Source organism: Odocoileus virginianus, chromosome 23 (assembly GCF_023699985.2).
Source record: "Odocoileus virginianus isolate 20LAN1187 ecotype Illinois chromosome 23, Ovbor_1.2, whole genome shotgun sequence".
Lineage (NCBI taxonomy): Eukaryota > Metazoa > Chordata > Mammalia > Artiodactyla > Cervidae > Odocoileus > Odocoileus virginianus.
Window position 1 is genome coordinate 20,687,113 of NC_069696.1, and position 14,171 is coordinate 20,701,283.

Sequence of the window (14,171 nt, forward strand, 5' to 3'; positions counted from 1 at the left end):
GTGTTCATAGGTCTGTTTTCTAAGTCTGTTTCTCCACTGCTACCCAAAAATAAGTTCATCAGTACCATCTTTCTAGATCCCAAATATATGCATCAGTACATGATATTTATATTTCCTCTTTCTGATTTACTTCCCTCTGTATACTAGGCTCTAGGTTTGTCCACATCGTTAGAACCGACTCAAATGTGTTCTCTTTCATGGCTGAGTAATATTCCATTGTATATATGTACCACAGCTTCTTTATCCATTCATCTGTTGATGGACATCTAGGTTGCTTCCATGTTCTAGCTATTGTAAATAGTGCTGCAATGAACATTGGGGTACATGTGTCTTTCTCAATTTCAGTTTCCTCAGAGTATGTGTCTAGTAGTGGGATTGCTGGATCATTTAGACAATTAATAATGATCTGATAAATTGAAAATAGAAAACTATGACCTCCATGTATGGCTCACATTATATTTTCATTGACAGGACTACTTTAAAAGGACAGTACAACTTACAAAGAGATCCTCCATTATTAATGGAAAACCATGATGATGTAGAAGACACATTTTCATGGGATGAAAACATTATTTCCTAAAGTATACTTCACAGAATCCCGTGAGGTGCACCCCATAGCCAAGTGAGTTTAGGCAACAGTTATTAATTCACAGCATTCACTAGCATAATATTGATGCTTGAATGAATGAATGCTTGTCTTATATTAACATGCTGTTTTCCAATCATTTGAAACATAATCCTCTTTTAAAAATGATAACCAGTAGCAGTCTGCAGGCTCAAGAAAGGTGTTACTGCAGCATATGCTGTTGAATTAAATGATCACCAAGTTCCTTTTGTCTCTGCTTATATAAACGGTACTTGTTTCAGTGTATGCATGCTTCTTTTCTAAAAAATCATTCCCTTATTTTGCATAAAATATTTCCTTTCACTTTTCTAGGCTACTTGAAATATCACCCGTTAGATATGTTTGTGTAATCAATTTTACTCTTAAAAAAAAAATCCCCGATTTGCCCCATTTTCCAAAGAAAGCATATATGGTGCAGGGTTCAAGGGACAGGTGATGTTGGTTTAGTAGCTAAGTCATGTTCGACTCTTGTGACCCTATGGACTGTAGCCTGTCAGATTCCTCTCTCCATGGGATTTCCCCTGGCACTAATACTGGAGTGGGTTGCCATTCCCTTCTCCAGGAGATCTTCCCAACACAAGGATTGAACAGGGATCTTCTGCATTGCAGGTGGATTCTTGACTGATTGAGCCACCTGGGAAGTGGAGGGGGAATACCAAAATGTGTGGGAAACATGAGAGGATGCTGGAAAGATGTTTATCCTCTTTGAAATGTTATTTTAAAAGTATTTCTCATCAAGAAAAGTGCAATGTTATGGGTTAACAGGCTGCCATGGACAGGCTGGGGAACCTAAATATGATTTGTAGCTTTGTTTTCCAGGGAAATTGAACTCAACATCTCAAGAAGCCAATTTACAAGCAAATGCTAGGAGTATAAATTGTAGTTGGACACTTCCAGTGTATAGATTGACTCAGAGGCTCAGGGAATAGAAGCAATCAATATCCTGTATTTGTTTCAATACCCACCTTGTTTTTCTCAATAAGCCCTTTGCTTCCCATAACAAGGAGAAGATGAAGAGGATGACAGAACAAAAGTTTTCTATGACCATGCTTATAGGCTCTCATAAATCTTTAAGGAGCATTAAGAAGGCATCAACAGCACTTCCCTAGATTGTTGAACAATGAGATTGTATTCTTAAAAACACTCTGCCCGGGAATAAACCAAATTATTTTCTTCTATCATAAAATAGGTAAAGACTAGACAGACACATTACACATGCATAGTCCAAAATTCCGTAAGTTCAGGTGCTCATTCGTGTTTCCAAAGGAAAAGTGAAAAGGTCTTTGGGCTCACAAAAGAACAGAATGACATTCACTTGCAATGGGTCTCTAGTGACTAGAGGTAATTCAGGCCAGGGAGCCCGAAATGACATAGGAGCATGGACAATTTAAATAAATTATTATTTTAAAATGCAATATTGATACTTTATTAAGAGTGGGGAAAGTACAAATTAGAAACCTATTCTGAGATATTGAACATTTGTTTTAAATAGATTTCAGGATGGTTTTTTTTTTTTTCTGACATGTCCCCCTTGCTGAATTACCAACTGAAAGCTCAGCATTCTTGAGATAGAATTCACATACAATCAATAAGCCAATTTTAAGCTTACAAATTGCTGAGCTTTAAAAAATGTATGTAGTCATATGACTATCATAGTAATCATGATATAGGATAGTTACTTCACCCTAGAAGGTTCAGATGAGCCCCTCTATGGTCTATTCCACTTGTTACAATTAACATAGTTAAAGATACGATTAAATTTAAAGCTACCATCTTGCTCATGTTTTCTATTTAGCTCATCTGTTATTTTTTCCTTATTTCCTTTTTCTGTCTTTTTCTGAATTTAGTATTTCTGCCATTTTATACACACTATTGACTTACTAGCTACAGCTATGTTTTGGTTCTTGCTTTCGTTTTTGTTTTAAATGGTTGTTAGATTTACATGATACTCATTAAACTTATCATTGCACATCTTCAAATAATATAATTATATTTTATCATCTTTTGTTTCACTGTACTCATGTTTCCACCTACTATCCTTACCCTTGGCTGCTTTTTAAATGTTATTTTTTTTCACTGTTTTTCAGGAATTTGATTTTGATGTTCCTTGGTGTTATTTCCTCTGCTTTTCATTACTTGATGTCTAGTGAGCTTCTTGGAACTGTGGAGCTTATAATTTCAGAAAATTGCAGCCATTATTTGTTCAAATAGTTCTTTATTCCACCATCCTTTTCCTTTATTTCTGAGAATCTAATTATACGCATGTTAGATTGTTTGAGTTTGTTTCAGATGCCATTGATTCTTTATTATTGTCTTTTTTCCTCTCTGATTTATTTTGGATTATTTCTAGTACTATGTCATTAAATTCCCCTGTGATTTTTTTAGGACCTCATCTGGTGTTAATCCAGATACTGTTATTTCAGATACTGTATCTTCAATCTCTAGAAGTTACAATTAAGCCTTGTTTATATCTTTTGTTTCTGTCCTCATATTGTTCATGTCTCTATCTTCTTAAGCATATGTGTCATACTTATAAGAGCTAAGTTACTTGTTTTTTAATGCTATCATCTGGCATATCTTGGTCTGCTCCTATTGACTGAATTTTCTCCTATTTATGAGTCATATTTTCCTATTTCCCAGCATAAATGGTAATTTTTGACTAGATGTCGGACATTGCAATTTTATCTTGAGTCCAGGATTTGTTGTATACCTTTGTATAGTGAGTTGGGTATTATTCCAGCACAAAATCAAGTTACCTGAACTTGCTTTGAAAAAAAAAAATTCAGACATCCTTTTAAGCTTTCTTATGGCAACTGGGTCTAAGGCTAATTCAGACCCATAATTAACACTATGTGCTTTTGAAGTCCTGTGTATCACCTGATGCCCTGTGTATTACAAGGTGTTTTCACTCTGGCCAGTGGAAATACAAATACTGTTGTCAGCCCTATGCATGCTCCTCCCAATTTTTGGCCTATTTCTTTCCGGTGCTTTCTCCTCCAACCTTGAGGAATTTTTTCTCACCATGCAAAGATCCATATTCAACCAAAGACTGTAAGGATCCCTTCTGAAGATCTGTCCATGTGTGTGCTTATATTCAGTTGCTTCAGTTGTGTCAGACTCTTTAGGATCCCATGGACTGAAGCCCGCCAGACTCCTCTGTCCCTGCGATTTTCCCAGCAAGAATACTGGACTGGGTTGCCATTTCCCCCTCCCAGGGATCTTCCACACCCAGGGATCAAACCCAAGTTCCTTGTGCCTCCTGTCTTGAAAGGGTTCTTTACCACTGAGCCTTTCTAGACATTCAAGCCAATAGGGTCTTATCAACTTGGCCTCTCCAAACTCCGATTTTTGTCTCAACTCAGTACAACTCCCAGGCTCTGTTTTGATATATATTGCTCCTTGGAACCTGCCAATTGGCAGGAAACTGGAACGACTATAGGGTTTACCTCATTCTTTCCCTTCTCTCAGGGATTATCAAACTGTACTGCTTGTCATTCAATGACTGAAAACCATTGTTTCAAATATTTTGTCTGGTTCTTTCTAGTTGTTTAATATGTAAAGGTAAATCTGGTCTGGTCTCTGTTACTCCATCATAGCCAGATGAACGATACAATTTTAACACGGAAAATAAGACTTTGTGCCTACTGAAGCAAAGTGGATCTTGCTTCATTGCCATTCATACACCTAGTAATATTGACTTATTTAGAAGTGATGTCAGCAGGATGACTGAATAAGCTGTCCCTGGCATATATCCTCCTCTCGACAACAATAATTTGACATGGCTTCCCAGGTGGCTCAGTGGTAAAGAATCTGCCTGCCAATGCAGGAGATGCAAGAGATGTGTGTTCAGTCCCTGGGTGGGGAAGATTCCCTGGAGAAGGAAATGGCACCCCACTCCAGTATTCTTGCCTGGAAAATCCCATGGACAGAGGAGCCTGCCAGGCAGCAGTACATGGGGTCACAAAGAGTCTGATAGGACTGAACACACAGCATTACATGGAAAACGTGTCTTTATGGGAGCTTTGGGATCCAGACTGGAGGTTGTGAAACTGAAGTATAGTCTCAGACCGAGGGCCATTTTAAGAAGGCAGGTTCACCACCATATGGCTGACTTGTGAACTGTGGTCTCGCCTACAGACAAACAGTCCCATACCCATAAGAACTCAGCTACAGCCCCTTTGGGTTTGGGTCCGTTACCAGCACCAGATACCGAGGAACCTTGGAGGAGTTATGCCCACCTGAGCACTGGATAACAGAAGTGGCTTGTACACTCACTCCAGACCCTCTTGACCACAGTCTGAGAACCCCTAAAGGTAAGCCTGTGAAACTTAGTCTGAACGCAAACTCTAAAAGGTTCTTATAACTGGGCTCCAGCCCATTCCAGCCAGAGTCCATAAACAATCCTGTTGGTTCAGGAACCCTGCAGAAAACACTCCTGTCTGCAACCCTGGAGATCTTGAAAGGGCCTTACACTGGGAATCTAAGGACCTAAGCGTCCCCATCGACAGATGAGTGAACAAAGAAAAGGACATGAATACATACACTACTGAATATTATTTCACCAGGCAAAAGAAGAAACCTTGCCATTTGCAGCAACGTGATGGACCTTGAGGGTAGCAGGCTAAGTGAAATAAGTCAGAGAGAGACAAATATCATGTGATTTCACTTACATTAGAATCTTTAAAAAAGCCAAACCAAAGTAGAATGGTGGTTGCCAAGGATGGGAAGTAGGGGAAATGAGATATTGGTCAATGTGTACAAAGTTACAGTCACTCATCCAGTTATAAAATAATAAGTTCAGGGGATCTAATATTCAGTATGATGACTACAGTTAAAAATACTGTATTTGACAGTTGCTGAGATAGTAAACCTTAAGTAGTCTTACCAAAAAAAACAAAAGGTAATTATGTGAAGTGATAAACATGATAAGAAATATTATTGTGGTCGCAATACACACATGCATTAAATCATCAGGTTGTACATCTTAAACTTGCACAATGTTTTGTCAATTATATCTAAGTAAGGCTGGGGAAAAATAGACACTGCCTTCTAAGCACAAACAGAAAATCTTCCTTCTGATTCTATTTTTAGATGAAATAGTTACATAGTCCCAGAGTAGAGTAATGCCCAAATCAAAAAATTTATTCTTAATTTTGATCACCTCAGGGAGTATCACTACTCCAGTCACAAAGAAGCAAGCTTACCACTCTTATTATTGTACATAATTCAGGGTGAATGCAAAATTTTACACAAAAATAAAGAGCAAAGGTTCTCTGAAAAAAAAAATCATGTTATAATAGGAGTAATTATTACATATTATTGGGCTCAAATTTTAACATACCATGGTTCTAGAGCATGAATAAACAGACCAATGAAACAGAACATTCTCCAAATAGACCCACATATATGGGAATACAGAATTTGCTAAATGTAACATGCCAAACCTATGGAGAAAAAAAAAAATTATTTGTCCTTTTTCTTCTCAAGACTCTCCCAATAAGTGATTAGCTCAACAACTTTACCCTTAATTCAACTTTACTTTGATTAAATTTGGCCAAATGAACTGACTACTTTTCTTATCCTCAAAGTGGACAGAGGCTGTTTTAATAAGAAAGCTTGATTTTTACCATACTTGGAATGCAAGATGTTGTGTTTATCTATGTCTATGTACCACAAATATTATTTAAAAGAAAGATCCTGCCTTCTTTCAGGGCTGTGAGGCATATGAGTACAAACACAATATATGGAAAAAAGTCTTTTGACTGTTGAAAGTAAAACAATTACAAGAAAGCAAATATCAGTAGTGGCGGTGTGGTAATAACAACCCGTCATTACAGTTCAAGAACACACAGGTTTCCGTCATTACAGTACTGTGTAAAAGAAGCAATGGGTTTATAACCTTCATTTGTGGAGAAGCCTGAGGCATGAGAGGAATAACTAATTTATATCTGTGCAATCTCAAGTCCTTCTGTAATTACCAGTTGGGACTTCTGCCAGTGGTTCTATGTTTTAACAGGTCTGGATTTGTTTACATCTGTCTAAGGAAGATACCGGTACTGGGGACTGTAAGTTCACTTCCTTAGTGTTTGACCTAAGAGAGCTTCCAGATACTACAGTAGGCCTCTTTAGCAGCATATTCTTAATGGGCACTGGCTGAGCTTCATCCCCAAGTATAGCATGAGAGAATGAAAGAGATTGCATTTCTAGAAGATGCCATTTTAAAAACAAATTTTCTCTGCTTTTATTTTCCCTACCCTGTCTAAATGGACATTACTGAAAATGAATCACAGCTAAGTTACCTGCTTGGTCCTTTAATATGTAGTTACCTAAACTTGTGGTTTTATGAATAGATGTGACATGTTTTCTTCACTTCCGAATCCCTTATCTTTTTTTCTTTCTCTTAATCCCTCCTCTCTCCTCACCTTCTTTTTTTCTTCTTGAAGAATGATATATGTGGCTCTCTAAACTCATAATTACTACATCACCATCACCTTTCGTGTCTCCATGTCTTGGTTCTGTGCTATTCCTTTTGATTAGATAATTTTACCATCTTTCTTTCCTAGATCACTTGTATGTACAGGTGACCCGTGCACAACATAGGGTTGAACTGCATAGGTCCACATATGTGTGCATTTTTTTTTTAACAAATACATTGGAAAGCTTTTTGGAGGTTTGTGACAATTTGAAAAAACTTGCAGATAAAACACATAGCCTAGAAATATAGAAATAATTAAGAAAAAGTTAGATGTCATGAATACCTAAAAAATACGGAGATATGGAGATCATATAGGCATAATGTGAGTGATATTTACTATAAAATTAATAATGTGTTAGTTTTCTTACCATTTATAACTTTGTTTTCAAAGAATCATATTACAGTACAGTATACCACTCTCCCAAAACTGAAGAAACTATGTATCAGCTATTGTCATGGGCAAGAGGCTTTTTAAAAATGTAAATTTTCCAATACTGTGTTATGAATTTGACTGTAATACTGTACACCATACAAATTTTATAATGGAGTCATTCATGGTGTATAGGCTAGGCCATTATGAAGCAATCATACTGATAATACTAGGCTACTATAAAGGAATCATATCGCTGCTTCTTCATGATCAATGCATGAAATAAATACAAATTTCTTTTTCACAGATTTTTCCATTGTTGACATTAAGTATAATACATATAACATCTACAGTGCTTCATAACACATAAGACTATATTTCTATATGTACTGATAGATGATTCATTTTATAAACAGATGATATAAACTTATAGTATTGATAAACACAGTGCATGTATATGTGTTCAGTTGCTCAGTTGTGTCGGACTCTTTGTGACTCCGTGGACTGTAGCCCACCACAGTATAGTGTTGTAACTGTGTTTTCTCTTCCTTATGATTTTCTTAACAACATTTTCTCTAGCTTAATTTACGTAAGAATACAATATATAATGCATAACACATACAAAATATGTGTCAGATGAGAGTTTATATTATTGGTAAGGCTTCCGGTCAACAGTAGGCTATTAGTAGTTATGTTCTGGAGAAGTCAAAAGTTACACATGGGTTTTTAACTGTGTGAAGAGTTGGCACCTCTGACCCCCTCCACTGTTCAAAGGTCAACTGTATTCTTCAAGGTTCAGCTCAGAATCCATCAGATGGACTAATGTGTCAAGTCACATGTCCAGTTTATCTGTAAATATTTGTTCATGAATAAATGAAAGCATAACTGAAACAGTTGTTATTGTTGTTTAGTTGTTGTTTTTAGTTGACTCTTGTGATCCCATGGACTGTAGCCTGCCAGGCTCCTCTCTCCATGGGATTTCCCAGGCAAGTATACTGGAATGGGTTGCCATTTCCTTCTCCAATGGATCTTCCTGACCCAGGAATGGAACCCTGTCTCTTGCATTGGCAGGAGGATTATTTACCGCTGAGCCACCAGGAAAGCCCCATGAATAAAACAAGTCTTCCCTAAATTTTCTCCTTTCTGTTTCTTCATACCGATGACTCAAGAATAAGTCTACTAAGACACTATGGTGGATCACAGTCTAGGCTTACAGTCTGACTTTGCTTCTCTGAGTTCAAATCCTAGCTTTACCCACTAAATAGCTTTGCAAACTTATTTTCCCTTTTGGCTCAGTATCTTCATCCTTACAACTGTGACCATAATACCATCTCTTGCATAGGGGTATTGTGAGAATATGATGAGATAAGACATGAAGGCCTACAATAGCATGTAAGGACTTTAAAAAAAGTAGCGATTATTATGAATAGGTGCTTATTTCTTTGCATCACATTCAATAAGTCATCAACTCTGCAATCCAATAGTCTTCCAAAATCTCTCCTAAAATGGCAAAATTCTCATGTTACCACAAGAAAAACTGCCTGAATGTGACAGAATGTGAAAATTATGCTTTTTATTATATTCACATAAAATAGTCAATTACACCGAGTTGTCCAAATGCATTGGTGAATTAAAGCCTTCAACTCTTACAAAGTTTTATACATATATCTATGCATTTATAAATACACACATATGTAAAAGATATATATTTTCTTCTAAAATAAAGTGCCCAAATCTTAATATATGGGGGCATAATAGGGGAAAAAAGAATCATAAAGCTTTATCAGTTATAGACTGTTTCACAATATAAGAATCTGATTTATACACATTTATTCAGGTATAGTGAGCTCTAATCATTCATTCTTTTCTGAATTCTAAATGAATTAATTTATCCAATATATTAGAAGCCATGTAGCCAGTTTAAGTGAATCAGAGGCTAATTCTTCTTACTGTGCCTGTCACAGAACCTGGGCTCCCCAACAGAAGAGTAGTTAAGCTTCATTTTTAATTCCCCTGTTTATTTGAATGTTGTCTTTCTGCTAAGATGATAAACAGAGAGAGAAATGTAAATGAATAAATGTCCAATTCTAAATCCTCTATTAGCATTCAATAAAGTCAGGGTTTGGTGAAAAAAATTCCTTTTGTCTTTATTTCACTCTGGGCTTGATGAGAAATGGCCTGGCAGATTTGAAATGAGGGGTCCTGCTGTCTCTGTTATAGTTGAGTCTTGTTGGAATCACAGAAGAATAATTAGGATGCAATGATCAATAAATAGATCAAGGAGACAGTCAACTCAAATTGAAATGAAACTCTCCATGACAATGGAAAACTTTGTGAGCGCATGTTTGAATTTAACAACAGGACAAAGGTTAAAGAAAACCTAGATGGTTTAAGATCATTCAGAAAAGCCTCACTTCAAATAGAAACTAAGACTCTATTCTTCAGTACAATGTCTCAGCTACTGTTACTGTGTTTTCATTGGGTTTTCTATTGCTTGCATACATGCTAAGTCGCTTCAATCGTGTCTGACTCTTTGTGACCCTATGGACTGTAGCCCACCCGGCTCCTCTGTCCATGGGATTCTCTCAGGCAAGAATATTGGAGGGTTGCCATGCCCTTCTCTAGGGGATCTTCCTGATCCAGGGATGGAATCAACGTGTCTCCTGCATTGGCAGGCAGATTCTTTACCACTAGCGCCACCTAGGAAGCCCTGTACTTTCTGTTTTCTTAGATTTTTAGGATGATCATTTGAAGGTTTTGACAAGGAATAGAATTTAAAATGCTTCTGAGAAGACTTCAACCTATGGAAGCAAGGTGAAGATGCCTAAAAATAGCTTAATACGAACCCAGCCATTTTAGAATTTGGTGATTACATGTTCAAACTGCAATAGAGCATGTTTTATTCAAGCAGGCAAAAGAGAGATTGTCAGCACTGAAACTGCATTAAAACACTCTGCAACTTCCCAACATATGGAAGGCTGGGACCAGTGGGAAGCCCAAACTTTTCCCAGAGTCAGAACAAGGAATGTAGTATCTTCTTTTCTTTGGAGAAAGAAAAAGGGCAAGAAAATATTTCCAATTACCCAAACTGACCTGAGCAGGGTCTTCCCAAGGATGGAGCTGCCTAACTGCTGATTTTGGTGAGCATCTTATTAATGGCTTGCTTGACATGCGTGGTGGAGCTGCGTCGCCTCGTCTTGCCCTGGACCATCCTCCGGCGACGCACCTCTCGACACAGCTCGTAGAATATCTCGGTGATGTTCCCTTCTCCAGTGCAGGCAGAACACTCGTAAAAAGCACATGCCAGTTCTGTGGCCAGCTTCTCCCCTTCTTCTGTACTGACCTGTCTGGAGTGGTCCAAGTCAGCTTTGTTTCCAACCAAGATGAGAGTCACGTTCTTGGGCTTTTTGATCTCATCCAGGATGTTCTTAAGTGGCAGCACTTCCTCAAAACTTCCTCGGTCAGTAATGTCATAGACCAGCACAAAGCCTTCCCCCCATCGCATGTGTCCTTCCCTCTGAATGGTGTCTTCCTGTTGGCAGGGAAAAAACAGCAGTCGGGAGACCTGGAAGTAATTGCAGTGTATAGATGCTGCAAATGCTAACAGTGATCCTTTCACAACCATTCCTTACATTCAGCAGCGTTGGAAATTCTTGGTAGACTGCCTGAACAAGCTGACCCTCTCAGTTTCGAATAGAAGCATAACTTAGGGAACTAAACATTTTCTAACTGCACGCAGCCTAACTTTGTGCTTCTAACTTTTCTTGCCACATCATTAAATGTGTAACTGCAAGGACTATAAAGAAATTATCCTCCTAGTTAAGCACACTGCCTCTGAGATTTTTCATCACAATTAAACAATTGGCCAATAGGTAACAAACAAGTAGACCTTACCCCATCCTCTGAGATCAGAATTAGAGGCATGGCTTAGTGAAGTGGTTTTGATTTTGTTTTGTTTTTTAATCTTCTTTTCTTCAGATTAGAGACAATTAGCCACACACACACACACACACACACACACACACACAAAGTGAAAAATTGTATAGAATCAAAGTAAAAGCTAGGAGATTTGGGCTTCATTTTCTATCTCAGCACCTTTTTTATATTATGCAGTCTCAATAATGATAGAAACTCAATTGCAGTGATTCTCAAAAGGGGTGATCTCTCCTTCTTAAGAAGGTAGCATTTGAAAGCATTCTTAAGCAGGTGTGATTTGAAAATGTATTGCCATTATAGGCTCAAATGACTTCTCCAGGCATGTATTTTCCTGCTGTCTCTCTCTTTAGAATCAGTACTGGAAGATGAGAGCATATATAGGGAGCAGGTAGTGATGAGAAGGAAAACTGTATAACTAGCTGCAAATATATTTCTTGGATTTAATAGTTTTATCAAGTAGTAAGTGAAAAGCAACATCATATCCTTCAGCTTCCTAACTCTCATTCTTAGTGGTCACCCCTATTCTGGGAGGGCTTCCCTTGCAGCTCAGCTGGTAAAGAATCTACCTGCAATGCAGGAGACCTGGGTTCAATCCCTGGGTTGGGAAAAACCCCTGGAGAAAGGAAAGGCTACCCTCTCTGGTATTCTGGCCTGGAGAATTCCATGAACTGTATAGTCCATGGAGTTGCAAAGAGTCAGACATGACTGAACGACTTTCACTTCTTTCTATTCTTGGGAACCAAGCCTTCCTATAAACTGTTTATAATTTCAGAACTGACTGGCTGCAAAGCAAATGTGTATCAGTTTCATTTTAAAATAAGTTGTTAGCGTTCAATGATGTGGCTCAAGTTTTTAACCTGATGTGATGAGGTTTAGAAAGAATATTACAGAAAAGATTCCTAAAATAAAGTATTCTGAAAAAAGATTCTAAGGTTATATAAGTTGAGAATATAAATATTGTAGATTTCTTTAAGATTCAAATTATATATATGAGCATATTAAAGGTACTGAGAACTTCTCCAGTAAAGATATATATTTAACTTGACCAGAGTATTTCAAAACACATTTAACCCTGAAAATCTAATATTAATATCCTGTGATCTCCCCATAATAGAGGTGAGAAATTCTACTTTAGATGATAGCATATGAATGTTAAGGTATTTTCAAAACCCTCTTGGAGCACTGAGTAATTTATATAAGGACACATATATAAGCTATTGCAAATAAACTGATATAAAGCATAACTAGATAATTAAGTCTTTGGGCATCATTATGTTAACCATAGAAAAGTGTCTTAATTCTGTTCATATTATGCACATCTCATTTTTATTTATCCAGAAATATTAGAGCTGAATTCCTTTTTCACCTGCCCAGCAGTATCTAGTATCTCCATGGTGACAACTTCATCATCAATGGTTGCTTGGTGTCGGTAGGTTGATTCTGAGGGAATGAGCAAAACGAAGGTAAAATGGTAAATAAACACATAATTAGATTTGATCCTTGAAATTATAAGTTAGTCTCCAGTGTATACCTGTTTCCAGAGCATTAGAATAACATGCAGCCTAAGGGGTGGAAGAAGGTGCCATTTTTATACTCTTAAGTTCTTGGGAGTAACAGGTTCTAATATGGGATCCACAGATGCTCAGGATATAGCCATGGGAGATTCCCTTTTTCTATTATTTTATTCTCCTGTGAGGCAAGCCTTCTAATACTCTTTTCTCTCTAAAAGGAGACTTCCACATCCTAAAAAGAGAAAGAGATTCCCACAAGGGCATTCTACCTTGAGACTCCTAAAAATACAGTTTAAGGAATCATGTTAATTCCTGTTCCTGACAAGATGGCAGGCACACAGGAGCTGCTCATTTCCATCCAGACCCCCACTCTAGGAATGTATTAAACATTAGAGGGAGGCAGATCGCTATTCGTGTAAAAAATGACTGTGGAAAGCTAGGAGGAACCCTTGGGGTGGTAGAAGGTGGTTGGACCCGGGTGTTCAGGGCTTGTAAGGAACGGTCACCCACAGCAGAGCAGGACTGAGGGAGAGAGGAAAATTCAGAGGCAGAAGAGGATGCTTAGTACCAGTTGGAGGCCAGTGACTCAGACAGTGAAGAATCTGCCTGCAATGCGGGATACCTGTGTTCCATCCCCGGGTTGGGAAGATCACCTGGAGAAGGGAAGGGCTCCACACTCCAGTATTCTTGCCTGGAGAATTCCATGGACAGAGAAGCCTGGAGGGCTATTGAGCCTGTAGAGGTTGCAAAGAGTCTGGCACGACTGAGACTAACACTTTCACTTCAAGATAACGTCAGAGTCACCTTCAAGCTCTGCTGGGGTCAGGAGAAGTCAGGAAAAATACAACCACTAGGTGGCTCTGAGTGTTCTGACGTGAACCGAGACCCAGGCATTAAAATGGTGCTGGTGCTGGTGCTGCTGCGTCGCGTCAGTTTTGTCCGACTCTGTGCGACCCCATAGACGGCAGCCCACCAGGCTCCCCCGTCCCTGGGATTCTCCAGGCAAGAACACTGAATGGTGTTGCTCTATATGAAAATGAAACAAATGACATCAAGCACTCAATACATGATTGACTGAGTTGATGAAGTTCAGGTTGAAACATTCTTCCAGAAAGCACTAGTAAGTGATAAAAAGAAGGAAAATATGAAAGCAAAATATAAGAGGCATGGATAATAGAAACAGACATGTTATTTTCTCCAAAAAATGAGCCTCAAAGAGAGAATAAAATACATAGAAGAGTGGAAAAGAGTTGA

At 38.1% G+C, this 14,171-nt stretch overlaps 1 protein-coding gene across 4 annotated transcripts in view; it reads right to left on the reverse strand.

The window, feature by feature from the left end:
* Window positions 1–5,741: 5,741 nt before the first annotated feature.
* Window positions 5,742–14,171, reverse strand: part of RERG (RAS like estrogen regulated growth inhibitor) — a 129,364-nt gene continuing 120,934 nt past the window's right edge. For 2 of the 4 annotated variants that reach the window (XM_020887518.2, XM_020887498.2), the window contains 2 exons: window positions 12,773–12,846; window positions 5,742–11,002 (listed from right to left, as the gene is read on the reverse strand). In XM_020887518.2, the coding sequence (XP_020743177.1) occupies window positions 10,595–11,002; window positions 12,773–12,846 (482 nt within the window). In that variant the 3' untranslated portion in view covers window positions 5,742–10,594. The remainder of the gene's footprint in view (window positions 11,003–12,772; window positions 12,847–14,171) is intronic. The other 2 variants (XM_020887508.2, XM_020887489.2) reach the window with 2 other exon arrangements.